General features: G+C 43.2%; 2 protein-coding genes across 4 annotated transcripts in view; both read right to left on the reverse strand.

Annotated features, from left to right (window-relative positions):
* The window catches only part of VEGFD (vascular endothelial growth factor D), a 35,588-nt gene extending 26,853 nt beyond the window's left edge, over positions 1–8,735 (reverse strand). Inside the window, exon 1 of the mRNA XM_047843309.1 lies at positions 7,958–8,735. Within this exon, the coding sequence (XP_047699265.1) occupies positions 7,958–8,047 (90 nt within the window). The 5' untranslated portion in view covers positions 8,048–8,735. The remainder of the gene's footprint in view (positions 1–7,957) is intronic.
* A 145-nt stretch (positions 8,736–8,880) lies between these two features.
* The window catches only part of PIR (pirin), a 90,781-nt gene continuing 84,564 nt past the window's right edge, over positions 8,881–15,097 (reverse strand). For 2 of the 3 annotated variants that reach the window (XM_047843311.1, XM_047843310.1), the window contains exons 9-10: positions 13,804–13,870; positions 8,881–9,198 (exon numbers count right to left, since the gene is read on the reverse strand). In XM_047843311.1, coding sequence (XP_047699267.1) covers positions 9,086–9,198; positions 13,804–13,870 — 180 coding nt within the window. In that variant the 3' untranslated portion in view covers positions 8,881–9,085. The remainder of the gene's footprint in view (positions 9,199–13,803; positions 13,871–15,097) is intronic. The other variant, XM_047843313.1, reaches the window with a different exon arrangement.

Here is a 15,097-nt window from a genome sequence, read left to right on the forward strand (position 1 = left end):
CCCTTCCTCTCCTTCTTCTCCTTCTCCTTCTTCTTCCTAACACTTCTTGAAGGTATTTTCAGATGAAAGGCCAATTTCAAAGTAATCTGTTCAGGCTTTACATATGTCTTTATAGACAGATGAGAAACAACCCACTTCTTAACCCTTTGCATTCTGTTATGATGGTCTGGCCTTACCCGGAACAGATGGTACCTACTAGAATAGGGCACATCAACTGAGGGCAGGGAGGAGAATGCATGCTTGCTAGTAATTACTGTGGGGTTTCTCAGAGGGAGCCAGCCAAGGGCCTGGTCCTGCTTCTCTGAAATCGAGGAACCTGGCCATCTGGGGGCCTCATGCTCCCGGTGGCTCTCTCGCTTACACAGTTCTGTATTGAAATGCATACATATGAGAAACCTAGGGTGTTTAATTAAACTTGACTAAGGAAAGGAATTGCAAATGCAAGGAAATCGTGTGTGCGTGTGCGCTCACGTGCACGCACATGAGCGCATGCATTTCTGTGTGTGTACATAGCCATTTGGGTATTTTAAGGGGATACTGGAGGGCTAAGATGCCTGGGACCTCCACATCCTCCAATGTGATGACTACTGTTGGTGGTTTTCTCCCCAGCCAAGTGGTTTAGCATTTGGGGAGATGTTTATGCCCCCTTTGTATGTTTTAAATCCACGCTCTAATCAAATGCCTCTGCTCCCATCTGATACATCTGTGATGAGGAAACGTGAGGCAGATGCGTGTGGGATGGGCTTAGATGGCAAAGCTCAAAGGGTGCTCTGAATAATCCCAAGAGTATATATTCCTGTTATAGTTTCTTTATCACTGATCTCAAAGCTCAAGGGCCCAGTGCATGAGGAAACAACTCAAAGCCTTCATGGTAATTAGGTCATTGGCTAAAAACAATTGCACAGCTGCCCCCCAAAAGGGGGGAATACCTTTCTAAGTCCTATTGATATTGGGCCATGAGACTTAGTTTGGCCAATGGGATATTACAAGACATGACACAGAGTACTGAAATGTACTCAGGAGGGCACACTGCTACATTTCTGCCATTACAACTATCTGCTTCTGCTAACCCGCTGATCCAAGGAGGATGAGAGGCATGTGGGGCAGACCCATATTCAACCGATGGCTTGAGCCTTGATTGTGACTCCCAGCTGACCCACAGCAACATGAGTGAGAAGAGGTTACTGACATTTGAAGCCAGTAATTCGGTCTGTTACACAGAGCGAAATTTGGTCTGTTACACAGCATTATGGCAGTGACAATTAACTGCTAGAGCCCTATTTCAGCCTAAGTGTGACACGATGCATCGGACGAGCACAAGATCTTTATGCAAAACCTCGTGTCCTTTTGGCCAGGCGGCTCCACCGTACTGCTGGCAGTCAGCCCGGTATGCCCCCTTTTCCTTTCTTCCAAAGATGCAGCGGTCCCATATCAACATTCCATGGCTCTCCTTCTCTTCCTCGCCAATATCCTCTGCACTAAGATGCCCAAGGATCCCCAGTCTTGCGGTGATGTTGTAATTGTGAACCAAGCACACCATGGCAAAGGCTGCTTTTACTTTTTCATCCCACTCTGTTCTTTTTGAGGAGATCTTAATTTAGAAAGAATTCAGGGCATTCATTCAGTCAAAATTACACCCTTCTTAACTCTCTCCAGAATGGAACCATAAGCAACAACAAAATATTCGCCCTGGCAATATTCCACAAATGTCATGATCTCTCTCCAGAATCAACTTTGGCCAAACCTAGATTTCAGGAAAGCAGTACTTTTCTCCAACACGTGATTGTTATAGTTATTTAAGTAACAACGAATGACCAAAAAAAATGACTCATGAAAATTTACATTATTAAAGCTCCAGGTGTTAAAATGATCCTTCCCACAGGCCAAAATGAACCTCTTGGCTGTTGGTAAGACATGAAAATAACTAAGACATCTTTATTTTATAAAAATGTCATTTCCACTCATGTGCCTGGCATGTGGCAGACATTCCACAAATATCTACTGAGCTGCATGGATAGCCTTCCTTTTTCCAGGGAAAAGGAGCCTACTCCTGAACAGCAGAAATAAACTTAAGGGTCTTCCTTCCCCGATTCTACGCCAGTATCCAACCATGGTTGTCTCCCACCTCACAGATAAGTTCAGAAACATTGAGAAGCAATCACAGGTATGTTAGTCATTAATACCCTTCGCCAAATATTTCCAGCTTTCTATCTGCCGAGCACATGGAAGGATGGCATCTCCTGCTCCCCTGTGGTTGGATGGAACAGTGGGTCAGGGGGCTGTGACCAGAAGCGGTAACAGGTCACTTCCTGGCCAGAGCATTTAATTGCCAGGACAAGACTCTCCGGGGCTCTCTGGCCCTGTCTCAGTGATTAATGACATTCAAGATGTGGATGCTCAGCCAGCTTCATCCCGAAGTGGAGCTGACCCTGAACTAGCTGGGACGGCCGTGTGGTATGAGCCATAAGTAAGTCTCAGTTGTTTATGAGCCACCAAAATCTGGGGGTTGCTTGTTACTGCAGCACAGCATGGCCTAGGCTGACTGAAAAGTATCTGACCGGAGTACTTTGCCATAATCTAGCACGTGTTCACAAACCACAAATCACCAGATGAAAACACAGACAGCACTTCTCAGGGATCTCAAAGATGAAAGAAATCATCACGGCGTCCATGTTTTACCCATGTGGCCCCACACTGCTTTGCCCATCTCCCTTTCTGTGACCAGCAGGCTAGAATATGGGCGGAGGTGACGTCTTCTGTAACTGGCTCCTAAGAGTGAGCACCTTATAGAAGGGCTTGTGGCTAAAAGGACACTGCAGGATTCTTTCCTAGCAACACGTGAACCCTCTCTCACCCCGAGGAAAACAGCACAGGGTGAATATGCTGTCTTATCAAAAATGCTTCAGGGGACGCCTGGCTGGCTCAATCAGTAGAGCTCGTGACTTTTTTTTTAAGTTTACTTTTTATTTGAGAGAGCACGAGCAAGCACAAGCAGGGGAGGGGCAGACAGAGAGCACGAGCAGGGGAGGGGCAGAGAGAGAGGGAGAGAGACATAATCCCAAGCAGGCTCTACACTGACACTGGGCTCAAACCCACGAACGGTGAGATCATGACCTGAAGTTGGACGCTTAACCAACCGAGCCACCCCGGCTCCCCAGCATGCAACCTTTTTTTAGTTTATTTATTTATTTTGAGAGGGAGAGAGACGGAGCAAGTGAGTGAACAGGAGAGGGACAGAGAGAGGAAGACAGAGAATCCCAAGTAGGCTCTGAGCTATCAGTGCAGAGCCCGACATGGGGCTCAATCTCACAAACCGCAAGATCATGACCTGAACCAAGATCAAGACTCGGACGCTCAACTAACTGAGCCACCCAGGCACTCCTGGCAACTCTTAATCTCAGGGCCGTGAGTTTAAGCCCCATGTTGGGCAAAGAGACTACCAAAAACAAACAAACAAACAAACAAACAAACAAACACGCTTCAGATTGTAAAAAACTGAAATCAGACAAGCCACAGTGAGAGCAGATGTTGGAGACTGCTTCATGCAACAATTTATAACCTAGGTATCTCAAGATCCTACAGGCCTTGTCCATCAGTCAGTCCATACTTTTTCTGGTATCTACTCTATTACAGGCTTTGTGCTAGGTGACTGGGACACTGAAGTAGACCACGCAAAGTTCCTGTTCTCAGGGCACCCCGCAGGCAGGACTGGAGAGGCCGGTGAGCTGCTGCCTCCTGCTGGCCGCCCTGTGCTCTGCATCCAAGTGGCTGCCATAGTGGGAGAGGGACTCTAGCTGGGGCTGGAGCAGCAGTGCGGGGCCAACACCAGGGAGCGCAAGCAACTCCTTAAGACAAAACAAAACAAAACAAAAGGAAGAGAGAAAGAAAAAAAGAAAAGTTCTTGTTCTCAAAAAGCTTTCCTTCTAGTGGAAGATGACAAAGTAATAAACGTATATGCAAACAAACGAAAAATGTCAGGTACCGGGCCGCCTGGGGGGCTCAGTCGGTTAAGTGTCCGACGCTTGGTTTCGGCTCAGGTCGTGATCTCACGGTTCATGAGATCGAGCCAGACATCGGGCTCAGTGTTGACGGCAAGGGGCCTGCTTAGGATTCTCTCTCTGCCCCTCCCTGCTTGTACTGTCTCTCTCTCTCTCAAAATAAACAGCCCGAAAAAAATGTCAGGTACCAACACAGACTATGCAGACAATAAAATCATGTAATGATACAGATCAGGGTTGACAGACTATGACCTGTGGGCCAAATCCAGCCTGTACCCTGTTTTACTATAGCCCGTGAACTAAGAATTCTTTTTTACAATTTTAAATGGTTGAAACGAATGAAAAGATGATTTCATGATGCATGGAAATGATCTACAATTCAAATTTCAGTGTCCACAAAGTTTTATTGGAACACAGCCACACCCTCTATGATCGGCCCCGGCTACTTCTCCAACCTCAACAACACCTGTGGCTGTGGCCCCCACTCCCCCTACTGCAGCCATACTGGTCCCCTGGCTGATACCCAAACACCCAAGCCACCTCCCTGTCCTCCCCCATGGTCAGTGCCCAATGGTTGCCTTTGCTTGCCTGACTTCCTTCAGGGGTCTGCACAAGTGACATCGAATCAGAGAAGTCTCCCCCGCCCATCACTCTGTCTCTCCTCCTGCTTGATTTTCTCCACGGCACTACCCCTGACATGTTAGAGATTTGCTATTGCCTGCCTCTCCCCGCCACGCTTGGAACAGAAGTTCACAAGAGTCAAAACACGGTCTTCTTTCCTGTTGCATTTCCAGCACTGAGATCAGTGCCCAGATGTAGTAGGCTTGCCACAATGAAGTAAATGAATTGTCAAACACAGTTACATTGCAACAGGAGGCAAGGGAGATCCTTTACCAACTGGGATATTACAAACTGCTCAAAGCTTTCCTGATGCGGGGGAGGCCTCAAGGTGTCTTGTTTATCATGTCCTAGTATCTTGGTAGAGATTATAAGAACTAGTGGCAAGAGCGAGAAAAAACTGGACTAACCATAGAAGCCACAAAAGAAATGTCTCGTTTCATCTCCTCTCAGTCACATCCAAGTGGTAGGAAGAGTTATGCTTAAAAATGTCCTCAGAAACAGGGGCACCTGGGTGGCTCAGTCAGTTGAGTGTCTGGCTTTGGCTCAGGTCATGGGTTCAAGCCCCTCGTTGGGCTCTGTGCTGACAGCTCAGTGCCTGGAGCCTGCTTCAAATTCTGTGTCCCCCTCTCTCTCTGCCCTCCCCCTGCTTGTGCTCTCTGTCTTTCAAAGATGAATAAACATTAAAAAAAATTTTTTTTAATGTCCTCAGAAACAATTGTGTCCCTACTTCTCTAGGACCTCCAGCCAATGTGCCTGGCAGCTCGGGATCTTATTATGTCAAGCTCTATATGGAAGCATTCATGCGTCCAAATACTGTATTTTCGTCCCACAAAATGTCTTTATCAGCTGGTTCCTAAAAGGGGTTCCATAATGGAACTTGTTCAACATTCACCATTACTGTTATTTTTTTTCTTAGGGTCCTATAGTAAAGGTTTATCCACAAGTCCAAATCGGGATTTTTATTTATTTATTACTTGATTAAAAAATTGTTTTTAATGTTTGTTTTTGAGAGAGACAGAGACAGAATGCGAGTGGGTTAGGGGCAGAGAGAGAAGGAGACACAGAATCCGAAGCGGGCCCCAGGCTCTGAGCCGTCAGCACAGAGCCCAACACAGGGCTCAAACTCGTGAAATGCGAGATCATGACCTGAGCCGAAGTCAGACACTTGACTTACTGAGCCACCCAGGCACCCTCCGTACTGAATTTTAATTTAAATAAGAAGAGCATTAACATTAAGAAATATATTCTTCTTAGATTTTCTCTGAAGAAAAAGGGGGTAAATGAAAAGTCTAATAACCAACATGATACACCTCCTTATCCCTCACATTACCCAGTCACATCTATGCCAAAACTTGTTTACTCTAGGCGTGGCTTTCCTTCACATCAGAAACATTTAATTTAGCGAGGGGTTGGGTGGGTTTGAGCACAATATATGTAACTTCAGTTTTTTAAGAAAAATTTTTAATGTTTATTTTTGAGAGAGAAAGAGACAGAACATGAGTGGGGAAGGGGCAGAGAGAGAGGGAGACACAAAATCCGAAGCAGGCTCCAGGCTCCTAGATGTCAGCACAGAGCCCAACGCAGGGCTCGAACCCACAGACCGTGAGATCATGACCTGAGCTAAAGTCGGACGCTTAACCAACTGGGCCACCCAGGTGCCCCCATACCTTCCCTTTTTACAAGAAACTCAGATCTATATGAAAAAATTGCTAATGGTGTTACATATAGTGCTGCCTCTTCCATTTGCAAGGACATATCTTCTGTCACCTGCAAATTCAAACAGTTTCCTCTGCTGCCCACTAATTAGGTTCATGTGTTACCAGTAAATTTGAACATTTTAAAACCCCACCGTCCCCGGGACACCTGAAGAATTCTTGGTGTGCAAGCTCTTTAAAAGAGCTGAACAACCTAAAGAATATGACTTCTTTCCAACAATCCCAAATCTCCTCTTGTAACTATCAAATATAGTGACGGTTCAAAGTAAAATGAAAACATTTTTAAAATCCGTGGAGTAACACTGGCGTTGGGGGCAGGGGGAGAAGCTTCCAGAGGCCCAACACATCTAAAGGACTCCTGAGTTTTATGGACTTAAAAAAGGTGATCAGCCTTGAAAAGTCTTATTTGCTTGAAACAAGTCCAATTTTCGCCATCACCTGGGCTCAGAAGCGGATTCGTTTCTACTTACCATCTGGCAGGGAAATACGGAGGGCGGGCTGTGGTCAGTGAGGTGGGGCTGAATGGCTGGGAACTCTCCTGAGTGCATTTGGAGTTCAGAAAGCTAGAAAGATTTTTTTTTTTCTTGGAAAGCTAGAGAGACTTTCTTGCTTTAGAAAGACATTAGTAGACTGCTACACCAGGTGGCCGCCCCTGAGCCCAGCTTTCAATCTTTGTTACAGACATACCATAGGTGTGTTTGGTCACTGTACGGACATCTGTGCTTGATACGACTGACACTAAGACTTTTTTACCCAAGGACCAATTTTCCCCGGTTGGGGGCGATATCACACCTGCTGAAGATGCATGTCCTAACAACAGCTACAGAAACTCAAGCTCATGTTCGACTGTTCACAGCCAGGAATTCCTAAATCCATAATAATTTAGCACTATTTCAGTCCAAACAAATCCAAATAATTTTCAAAATAAAAAGCTGAAGAAAACAATGTAATCTACAAAATACATAAGACTGGGCGAAATACTGCTCAGTCAGTAACATTCCAGTTAATTCTTTTGTGTTACTCTCAATTCCCCAGGCTCTGAGACTTGCCTGTAGAACTAAGGATTCAATTACTGTTGAGTCTTACCCATTTCAAAAAGCAAATAACCAAACGACTTCCAAGAAAATATTTTTCTAGACGGTGGCAATGGGTAATTCTAGAAAACCAGATAAAAGTCATCTGTAGAAAGTACTGTAGTTTTGCGATTTACAAATGAAATTAACTAAACTGACTAATGTTTGCTGCTCCCACCAACCTGAATAAATGACTCACACAGTTATCTGGGTCATAAAAACAAATCACTGCTTCATTAGAAATTCACTCTGCCATCTGCATATATGAGGAGAAACTTACCCAACCAAAGAGTCCCGAAAACTCATTCATGTTCTATTACATCTCCAGAAAAAAAAACAAAAACAAAAAACAGCATTTTCAAATATGCATGGCAAGAATCTTAGTAAGCCTAAGATCCAGAATACTCATTAGCAATGCAAGATCTATCCTGTCCACTACGAGGAGCGTTCTGCGCTTTTATATTTTCTAGAAAATGAGGGGCAAAGAAAGTCCTCTGAACAAGCCAATAAAAAAAAAAAAGCTGCATCACATTAAAATGATGCCACCTACCTTCACCGTTCCATGTTCGTAACTGGAGCCCTGTGCCAGGTGCAGACAAGACATCATGAAAATATTCACCACGGCCCACTGTCTGTACATTTTGAAGATTTTAATATCCACTGATTACCAAGCAGTTGACATCAGGCAGCTAGAGAAAACTGTTTCAAAAGGCATTCTCCGGAAGGAAAGGAAACCCTAAGAGTTCACATGGAAAAACAAATCATCAGTTGTGATCAAAATCCAATGAAATGACTTCAATTAGTCAAGGAACGTTTCTGCACAATCTTATGGGGGGAGAGAGATGAAAAAAAATTTAAATGCTCTCATGCTCCAAAAATAATCAGAAGGTGGACATGACTTCCACTGGACATGAAAAAGCACTCCAAATTCATGTCACGTCCAGCAAATTAAACAAACAAACCTCTCCACCCTATGCCCCGGGTTCTAGTTGCTTTGTAAGGAGGTGGTGCGGCCACCGCTGTTAGCAGCTACAAGAAGCCTGGAACCCAATTCTGGATTCAAACTTTTTTTTTTTTCACAACCCTCATGGAAGGTTGCAGAAGTATGTGTCCTAAATCTGACAGATTTTGGCAGAAAATGCAGGGAAGTCTTGGCTGTAATCCTGTCGCGTCCCTACCAATAGCAGGGCAGTTTTCAAAACTGACTCAAACCCTCAGGACTGCTGTTCCTTTAACGCAGATAACCTGTAACGTGAAACCTCGGCACACAGGCGTCAATGTTGCACCACAATGCATTGTTCAGGAAGGGACCTCAGATGGTCACACATCTACTGCCAGGGACACGCAGAAAGCAATCAAATATGCTTAAAAAACTTACCTGTGCACAAAAAAAGCACATGAAAAGCCAAACATGCACAAAATGACTTTTTTTTAACAGAAGCTTAATAAGTTAGGTCAAATGAAGAACACTGATTTTTAAAGAAGCAACAATTAGGTTTATTTGCATGTACCGGGAAATACCTCACGTGCATTGCTATCAAAACCGTGTTAGCACTTTAGTGTGCAATTCTTTAGAAGCACTGGCTAAGTCAGCTTTGGAAACAGAATATGCTGAATGGATGGATGCCACAAGTGGCAAAATTCTAGAAAGTACTGAGATCTGCTTTTGTGCTCTTCACTAGTTTCCAATCTTTGATTTCCAGGTTTTGGCTCGTTCAAACCCATTTTTTGCATTTCTGAAATCAAGGATGGCCTGAGAAATCTCTTCATTGGTGCTCATCACAAATGGACCTAGGGGAGAAAGAGACATTCACTAAGTTCTGGGTGATGATAATATTTTCTTCTATCACTATAAATGGTATATATTTCTAGAGTTCTTTTTTAAAAAATTTTTTAATGTTTATTTTTGAGAAAGAGAGAGTGAGAGAGTGAGCACGAGCAAGGGAAGGGCAGGGAGAGGGAGACAGAGGGAACCCAATGTGGGTCTCGAACTCACGAACCTCGAGATCATGATCTGAGCCGAAGTCGGACACTTATCCAACTGAGCCACCTAGGCGCCCCTGTATTCCTAGAGTTCTTAATCTGAAACTGACCCAGGCATATCTAAATAGTAAAAGGTTATTTTGCAGCATCCAATCCCTGAGAACTAGAATACAAGTTTCTTGACCAGGACTGTGTACGACTATAAAGACCAAACTCCAGATACACAAATGCAATTGCATCATCCACTCACCCCTGGGTTTGGTCCTATCAAAATCATTTTTATAGTTGTTAGTTTTTCTTCTTCTTCTTCTTCTTTTTTTATTGAGGTGTAACTGACAAACAACATTAGTTTCAGGTGGACAACGTAATGATTCAATATTCGTGTATGTTGTGAAATGATCACCACTGTAAGTCTAGTTAACATCCATCACCACACACGGTTATAGAATTATTTTTTCTTGTGGTAGGAACTTTGAAGCTTTACTGGAGTTGTTAGTTTTATAGCATTAGCTGATGTCAAGAATTGAACCGATCTGATTCAAGGAACTGGCAAATTTCATCATGGTTTTGGGGGTCTATGCAGTATACAAGGCTGCATACTTACATGAGGAGTTTAAGTCATCTTTGGACATTTGCAGCAACTCACTGACAGTAAATAGGAGGTTATAAAAATTACAAGTCAGGGGGGCTGGCAAACTTTTTCTGTAAAGGGCCAGACAGTACGTATTTTAGATTTTGTGGGTCAAACAGTGCCTGTCTCAACTACTCAGCTCTTCCGTTGAAGTGCAAAAGTAGCCACAGACAATAGGAAAGTGAATAGAGATGGATGTGTTCCAATAAAACTTTATTTACAAAAACATGCAGTTTGTTGGCACCTTTGTCTAATTCCTAGGTTTGGAGGATGGGGGTACAGGGCTAGAAGGAGGGATCGAAGGGGGAAAAGAATGAGGCGCCAGACAGGCAGGAAGAGGGCAGACTCCAGTAGGCTTTGGATGCCTTCTACGGGCAGAACTGTGGGGGTAATTCTGCAGGTGATCAGGGGTCACCCGAGGGTTAAGCAGATAGTAACGTCATCTGATTTGCAGTTTTTAAAGATTTTGGCATCAGGGTAGAGACGGTGTGTGGCCTAAGAGGCTGAGTTTTGGTGGTGGAACCGTTAAGGGCAGCTGGGATACAGGACACAGGAGGCTGTGGGTACAGCAAGGCGTTCGGCTCTGGATACTGTGACATGAAGGTACTGGAGACAACGGAATGGCTTCCTGGCAGAGGGACTTGATACACTGTCAGAAACATGGATCTGGGGCTCAGGAGAGAAATTTCATCTGGAAACAGACACTTGGCCTATATCGGATAGGAAAGAATGAGGGAGCCCTGATGTGCAAAATAAATAATCAGTCCAAGAGGACACCCTGGAAAAGCCAACTTTTAAAAGACACACAGAAGAAAGGGAGATGGAACTCAGAAAATGAGAGCAGATCCTGGGCCAAGGACCAATTTCTCGCACAACATAGTATCACGACAGTTTGGACTCGTGGAGCACCTCTCCTGTCTCCCAATTATTTTTCTCTAAAAATGGTGCACTTCTGGGCTTCCATTTTGACACTCCCCTGGGGTATTCTGCCGTGCTTCTCAATTCAGAATGTGCACATGAAACACCCGGGAATCTTATTAAAATGCATATTCTGATTCAGGAGGTCTAGAGTGGGGTCTGAGACTGCATTTCTCACTAACTTTCTAGTGATGCACATACTGTTGGTTCATGGACCACACTGGGAGAAACGCGGGAAGCAAGCTTGGAGCCCTCCAACACCGAGCTGAGGGAGCTTGTCTCCTCAAATCCTTAAGAAGGAGAAGAAAACTATAACCAGAGAGCAGGTTTTTGTTTTTCTTTTCCTTTCGTTTTTTGCATACTGTATCACTAAGTTTCTTATTTTTTTAAGTCGAGGTATAATTGATATACCTTGTATTGGTCTCAAGACGGACAACGTAATGATTCGATATTTGCAGATATTGTGAAACAATCACAATAAATCTAGTTAATATCTATCAGCACACACAGTTGCAGATTTCGTTTCCTGTGATGAGAACGTTTAAGGCCTGTTCCCTTAGCAACTTTCTAACATGCACTATAGTATGATTAATTGTAGCTGCCAGGCTGTACATTCCATCCCCCAGAAAGCATGCTTTTCAATTGATCAACTCTACGGGTTATAGACATGCAAATTATTTGATAGTTATCAATAATCTCATAAATACTCTTTCAAACTACAGTTTTCATCTTTTCTCTAGTTAAACCTTTACACTGCCTCCCGAGTAATAAAAATGGCGTGAGTTCAATCTCTCGTTATGTAGAACCTAGGTGTGACGGACAGCACAAAACATGGGGTCAGAAGACCAGAGTTCAAATCCCAGCTCCACTACTAACCATCATTTCCCATCAGGGAAGCCACAGGGCAGAGCGACGGGCAACCCAACCTCCTAAGGTTGTCCTGAAGAGTAGGTGAATTTGCGGCAAGCACTTGGACCAATCCTAGTAAATGAGACATGCTACCCAAGTATCTGTTAGGTAAATAAATTAAGTATATTGATTTTGTTTCCCTCCCTTATAAAAAGGGCCAGGACTACATTGATGCTGAGGACATTTCCTATTCCAACATTCGACGACACTCCATGCTTAAAGGTCCTTAGCTAGTTCATTACACCGGTACACTTCCCAAACAGCCGGAAGATGGTTGTGGCTGTCTTTAAATGTGCACAGGTAAAAGAAAAACTTTCTGGGGTTTAAAGAGTTATAAAAAAGAACTAGCCAGCCAAACAAGATGCTTTGCCTCTCATTAACGGAGATGTCAAGGGCCGTATCTATCTGGTCTGGTTACTCGGAGTTTGAACGTACGGGCACATGCAGTGTTCCTGAGATCCAAGCCTCTGAGACAGGTGTCACCTAACACAAATGGAGGACAGCTCCGAGCAGTCCCAGCGCTTTGGTCTGTCACCGAGTTTGGTCAGACTCTGGGTTTTCCTCATTGGTGCAGAGGAGATCTTTAAACTCAAAAGCCTCAGATCCCACACATCCTTTGCGCACCTAAATTCTAGTTGCTGTTAATAAACATCGTGACTCCTCTCAATCTGTCTTCAGGCTTTCTCCAGAAGAACAAACTATTTCGGCCCTCTTCCAGCAAGATAAAAGGAAGCAAGAACCACGAGCCTTTGGAGTGGAAATTGAAGCATGCAAAATGGAGGTCAGATGCTACATGCTTAGTGGAGTACAATTTAATGTTTTTCCTGTAAGTCATTAATCAAACAAGAAAGAATATTAAAAATTTTTTTTTTATATTTTTAAGTAATCTCTACACCCAGTGTGGGGCTCGAATTCACAACCCTGAGATCAAGAGTCGCACATTTGGCTGCCTGAGCCAGCCAGGCACTCCACAGAAGAATAGTTTGTAAACTATCAGTGTTCTTTAAATGTATGACCAGCTGGGTTGTTTTTTTTTCTGAAATCATGGTTTATGTGTGGGAATTCATGCAAGGCAATATAATGGGATTTTAATGCATGCTAAATTTAATAATATATGTTTTATAGGCATTTATCTAAATAAGTTGGCAAAATGTTTTTTAAATTTTTTAATGTTTATTTATGAGAGAGGGAGAGAGAGAGCCAGCATGAGTGGGGGAGGGGCACAGAGAGAGGGAGACACAGAATCTGAAGCAGGCTCCAGGCTCCAAGCTGTCAGCACAGAGCCTGACACAGGGCTTGAACCCATGACCTGAGACGAAGTCAGACGCTTAACTGACTGAGCCACCCAGGAGCCCCGGCAAAAACATTTTTTAATAAAAATGAACTAATAATATGTTGGCGTCTACATCCTTTCTCATTTAATAAAACAACAATATTATGAGGAAGTTAAGGCAAAGAAGTGAGGTGACTGGATACTTATTCCAGGATTTTCTGCCTCTGTTTTTTTTTTAATACTGATTCAAATAATTCACATACTTCCAAAGGAATATTTTTAAGTGGTCCCTATTTTTCACAAAAAATGCAACAAACTACAAATGGTATTGAAATCACTGTTGTTTTTAGTAAAGATAAAAATGATATTCAAGCAGCAGGCCACAAAACATTTCTTTAAGTTCAAGTTCCCTATGACGCAACGCAAAACACCGTTTTTGTTTTCCCCATAGTTCTAAGTTCAATGTCGTCCACATGATAGGTACTCAGGAAATGTCTCTTTACAAGAAACAGAGAATGAATGTAGAAATAAGTGCCATGTATGTATTTTCCTCCTACAAAATCTTTGCAGATAAAGAGACAAGAGGAAAATACAGCTACTCTTCCCAGTAACAATACTATATTGGTACACTACTTTCAAAGGAGAAAATCACCCAGGAAAATTGCCATCATTTGGGGCTTACCATGCTGGACAACTGGTTCTCCTAATGGCTCCCCAGCAATTAGGATGAAGTGGTTTCTCTCAGGATCCTCAAGTCAAGGAAGAAAACATCAAACAATAAACATGCATACTTTTGAATGTCAAATTAGAAACAATTTGAAGCCGACATGCTGGCCAAACGGACAACGTTCCTAATTCCTCTTTTTTAAGTTTTATTTACTTAAGTAAGCTCTGCAGCCCTCGTGGGGCTCGAACTCAGAACCCTGAGATCAAGAGTCACATGCTCCTCCGACAGAGCTGGCTGGATGCCCTGGAAACACTTATTCCTTAAGATGATTGGTAGCAATCAGCACTCAAGACTAAGCCCAAACCACCAAAAGGTTAACCTTCTCAGATAAAGGAGAATGCAAATTAAGATTTTCTTCAACCGGGAACACCTTTAAGACAAACTATGTAATTTACTTATCTTATTACAGGGTTTATAACCTCCCATTAACAATTTTTAAAAGGGAGGATTATGCAAATCCAAAAGTAAGATTTTATTACTTTTGACATTTCTTCATGTAAAACGTGCCCCAGAAATGTTGCACTAAACAGAACCTTATAAAAACATCCAAGTGGCATCTGCTCAGGTAAATTTCTCTCCCAAAGAGTCCTGTTATATTAAAGTCTCCAAAAGTTTTTCTTTAGAGGGGAGCCTGGGTGGCTCTGTCGGTTAAGCATCTGACTCTTGGTTTTGGTTCAGGTCATGATCTCACAGTTTCGTGGGCTCGAGCCCTGCATCGGGCTCAGAGCCTGCTTGGGATTCTCTCTCTCTCTCTCTGTCTCTCTCTCTCTCTGTCTCTCTCTCTCTCTCTCTCTCTCTCTCTCTCTCTCTCCGCCCTTCCTCAACTCACGCTGTCTCTGTCTCCCCCAAGATATAAATAAATAAACTTAAAAAAAGTTTTTCTTTAGAATTAAAATTAGGTTTTTTTCCCTGAAACTGAAAAAAGTAGTAATTATAATATCCAGTGTGAGTGTGGATGCAGGGGAAGATACACGTTTATATCTTTGGCAGATTTTTAATTGACACATCAATCCTTCCAGAGAACACTCTGAAAATATGACTCCAAGCCCCCAGTATCACTGATGTCCTCTGACCCAGTAATGCCAGAGAAACCAGCAGAAGACCCCTCCCCCACCACACTTGTGAGAAATAGTAACTGTTGTAAGCCATCAGGGTTTAGGGTGATTTGTTAACCACTAATAGACAACTGAACAGTATGTAATTCTTTTCAGGCACCTCTTAGGTTAATCTCATTTAGAATAAAATCATA

This window comes from Prionailurus viverrinus, chromosome X (assembly GCF_022837055.1).
Source record: "Prionailurus viverrinus isolate Anna chromosome X, UM_Priviv_1.0, whole genome shotgun sequence".
NCBI classification, from domain to species: Eukaryota; Metazoa; Chordata; class Mammalia; order Carnivora; family Felidae; genus Prionailurus; species Prionailurus viverrinus.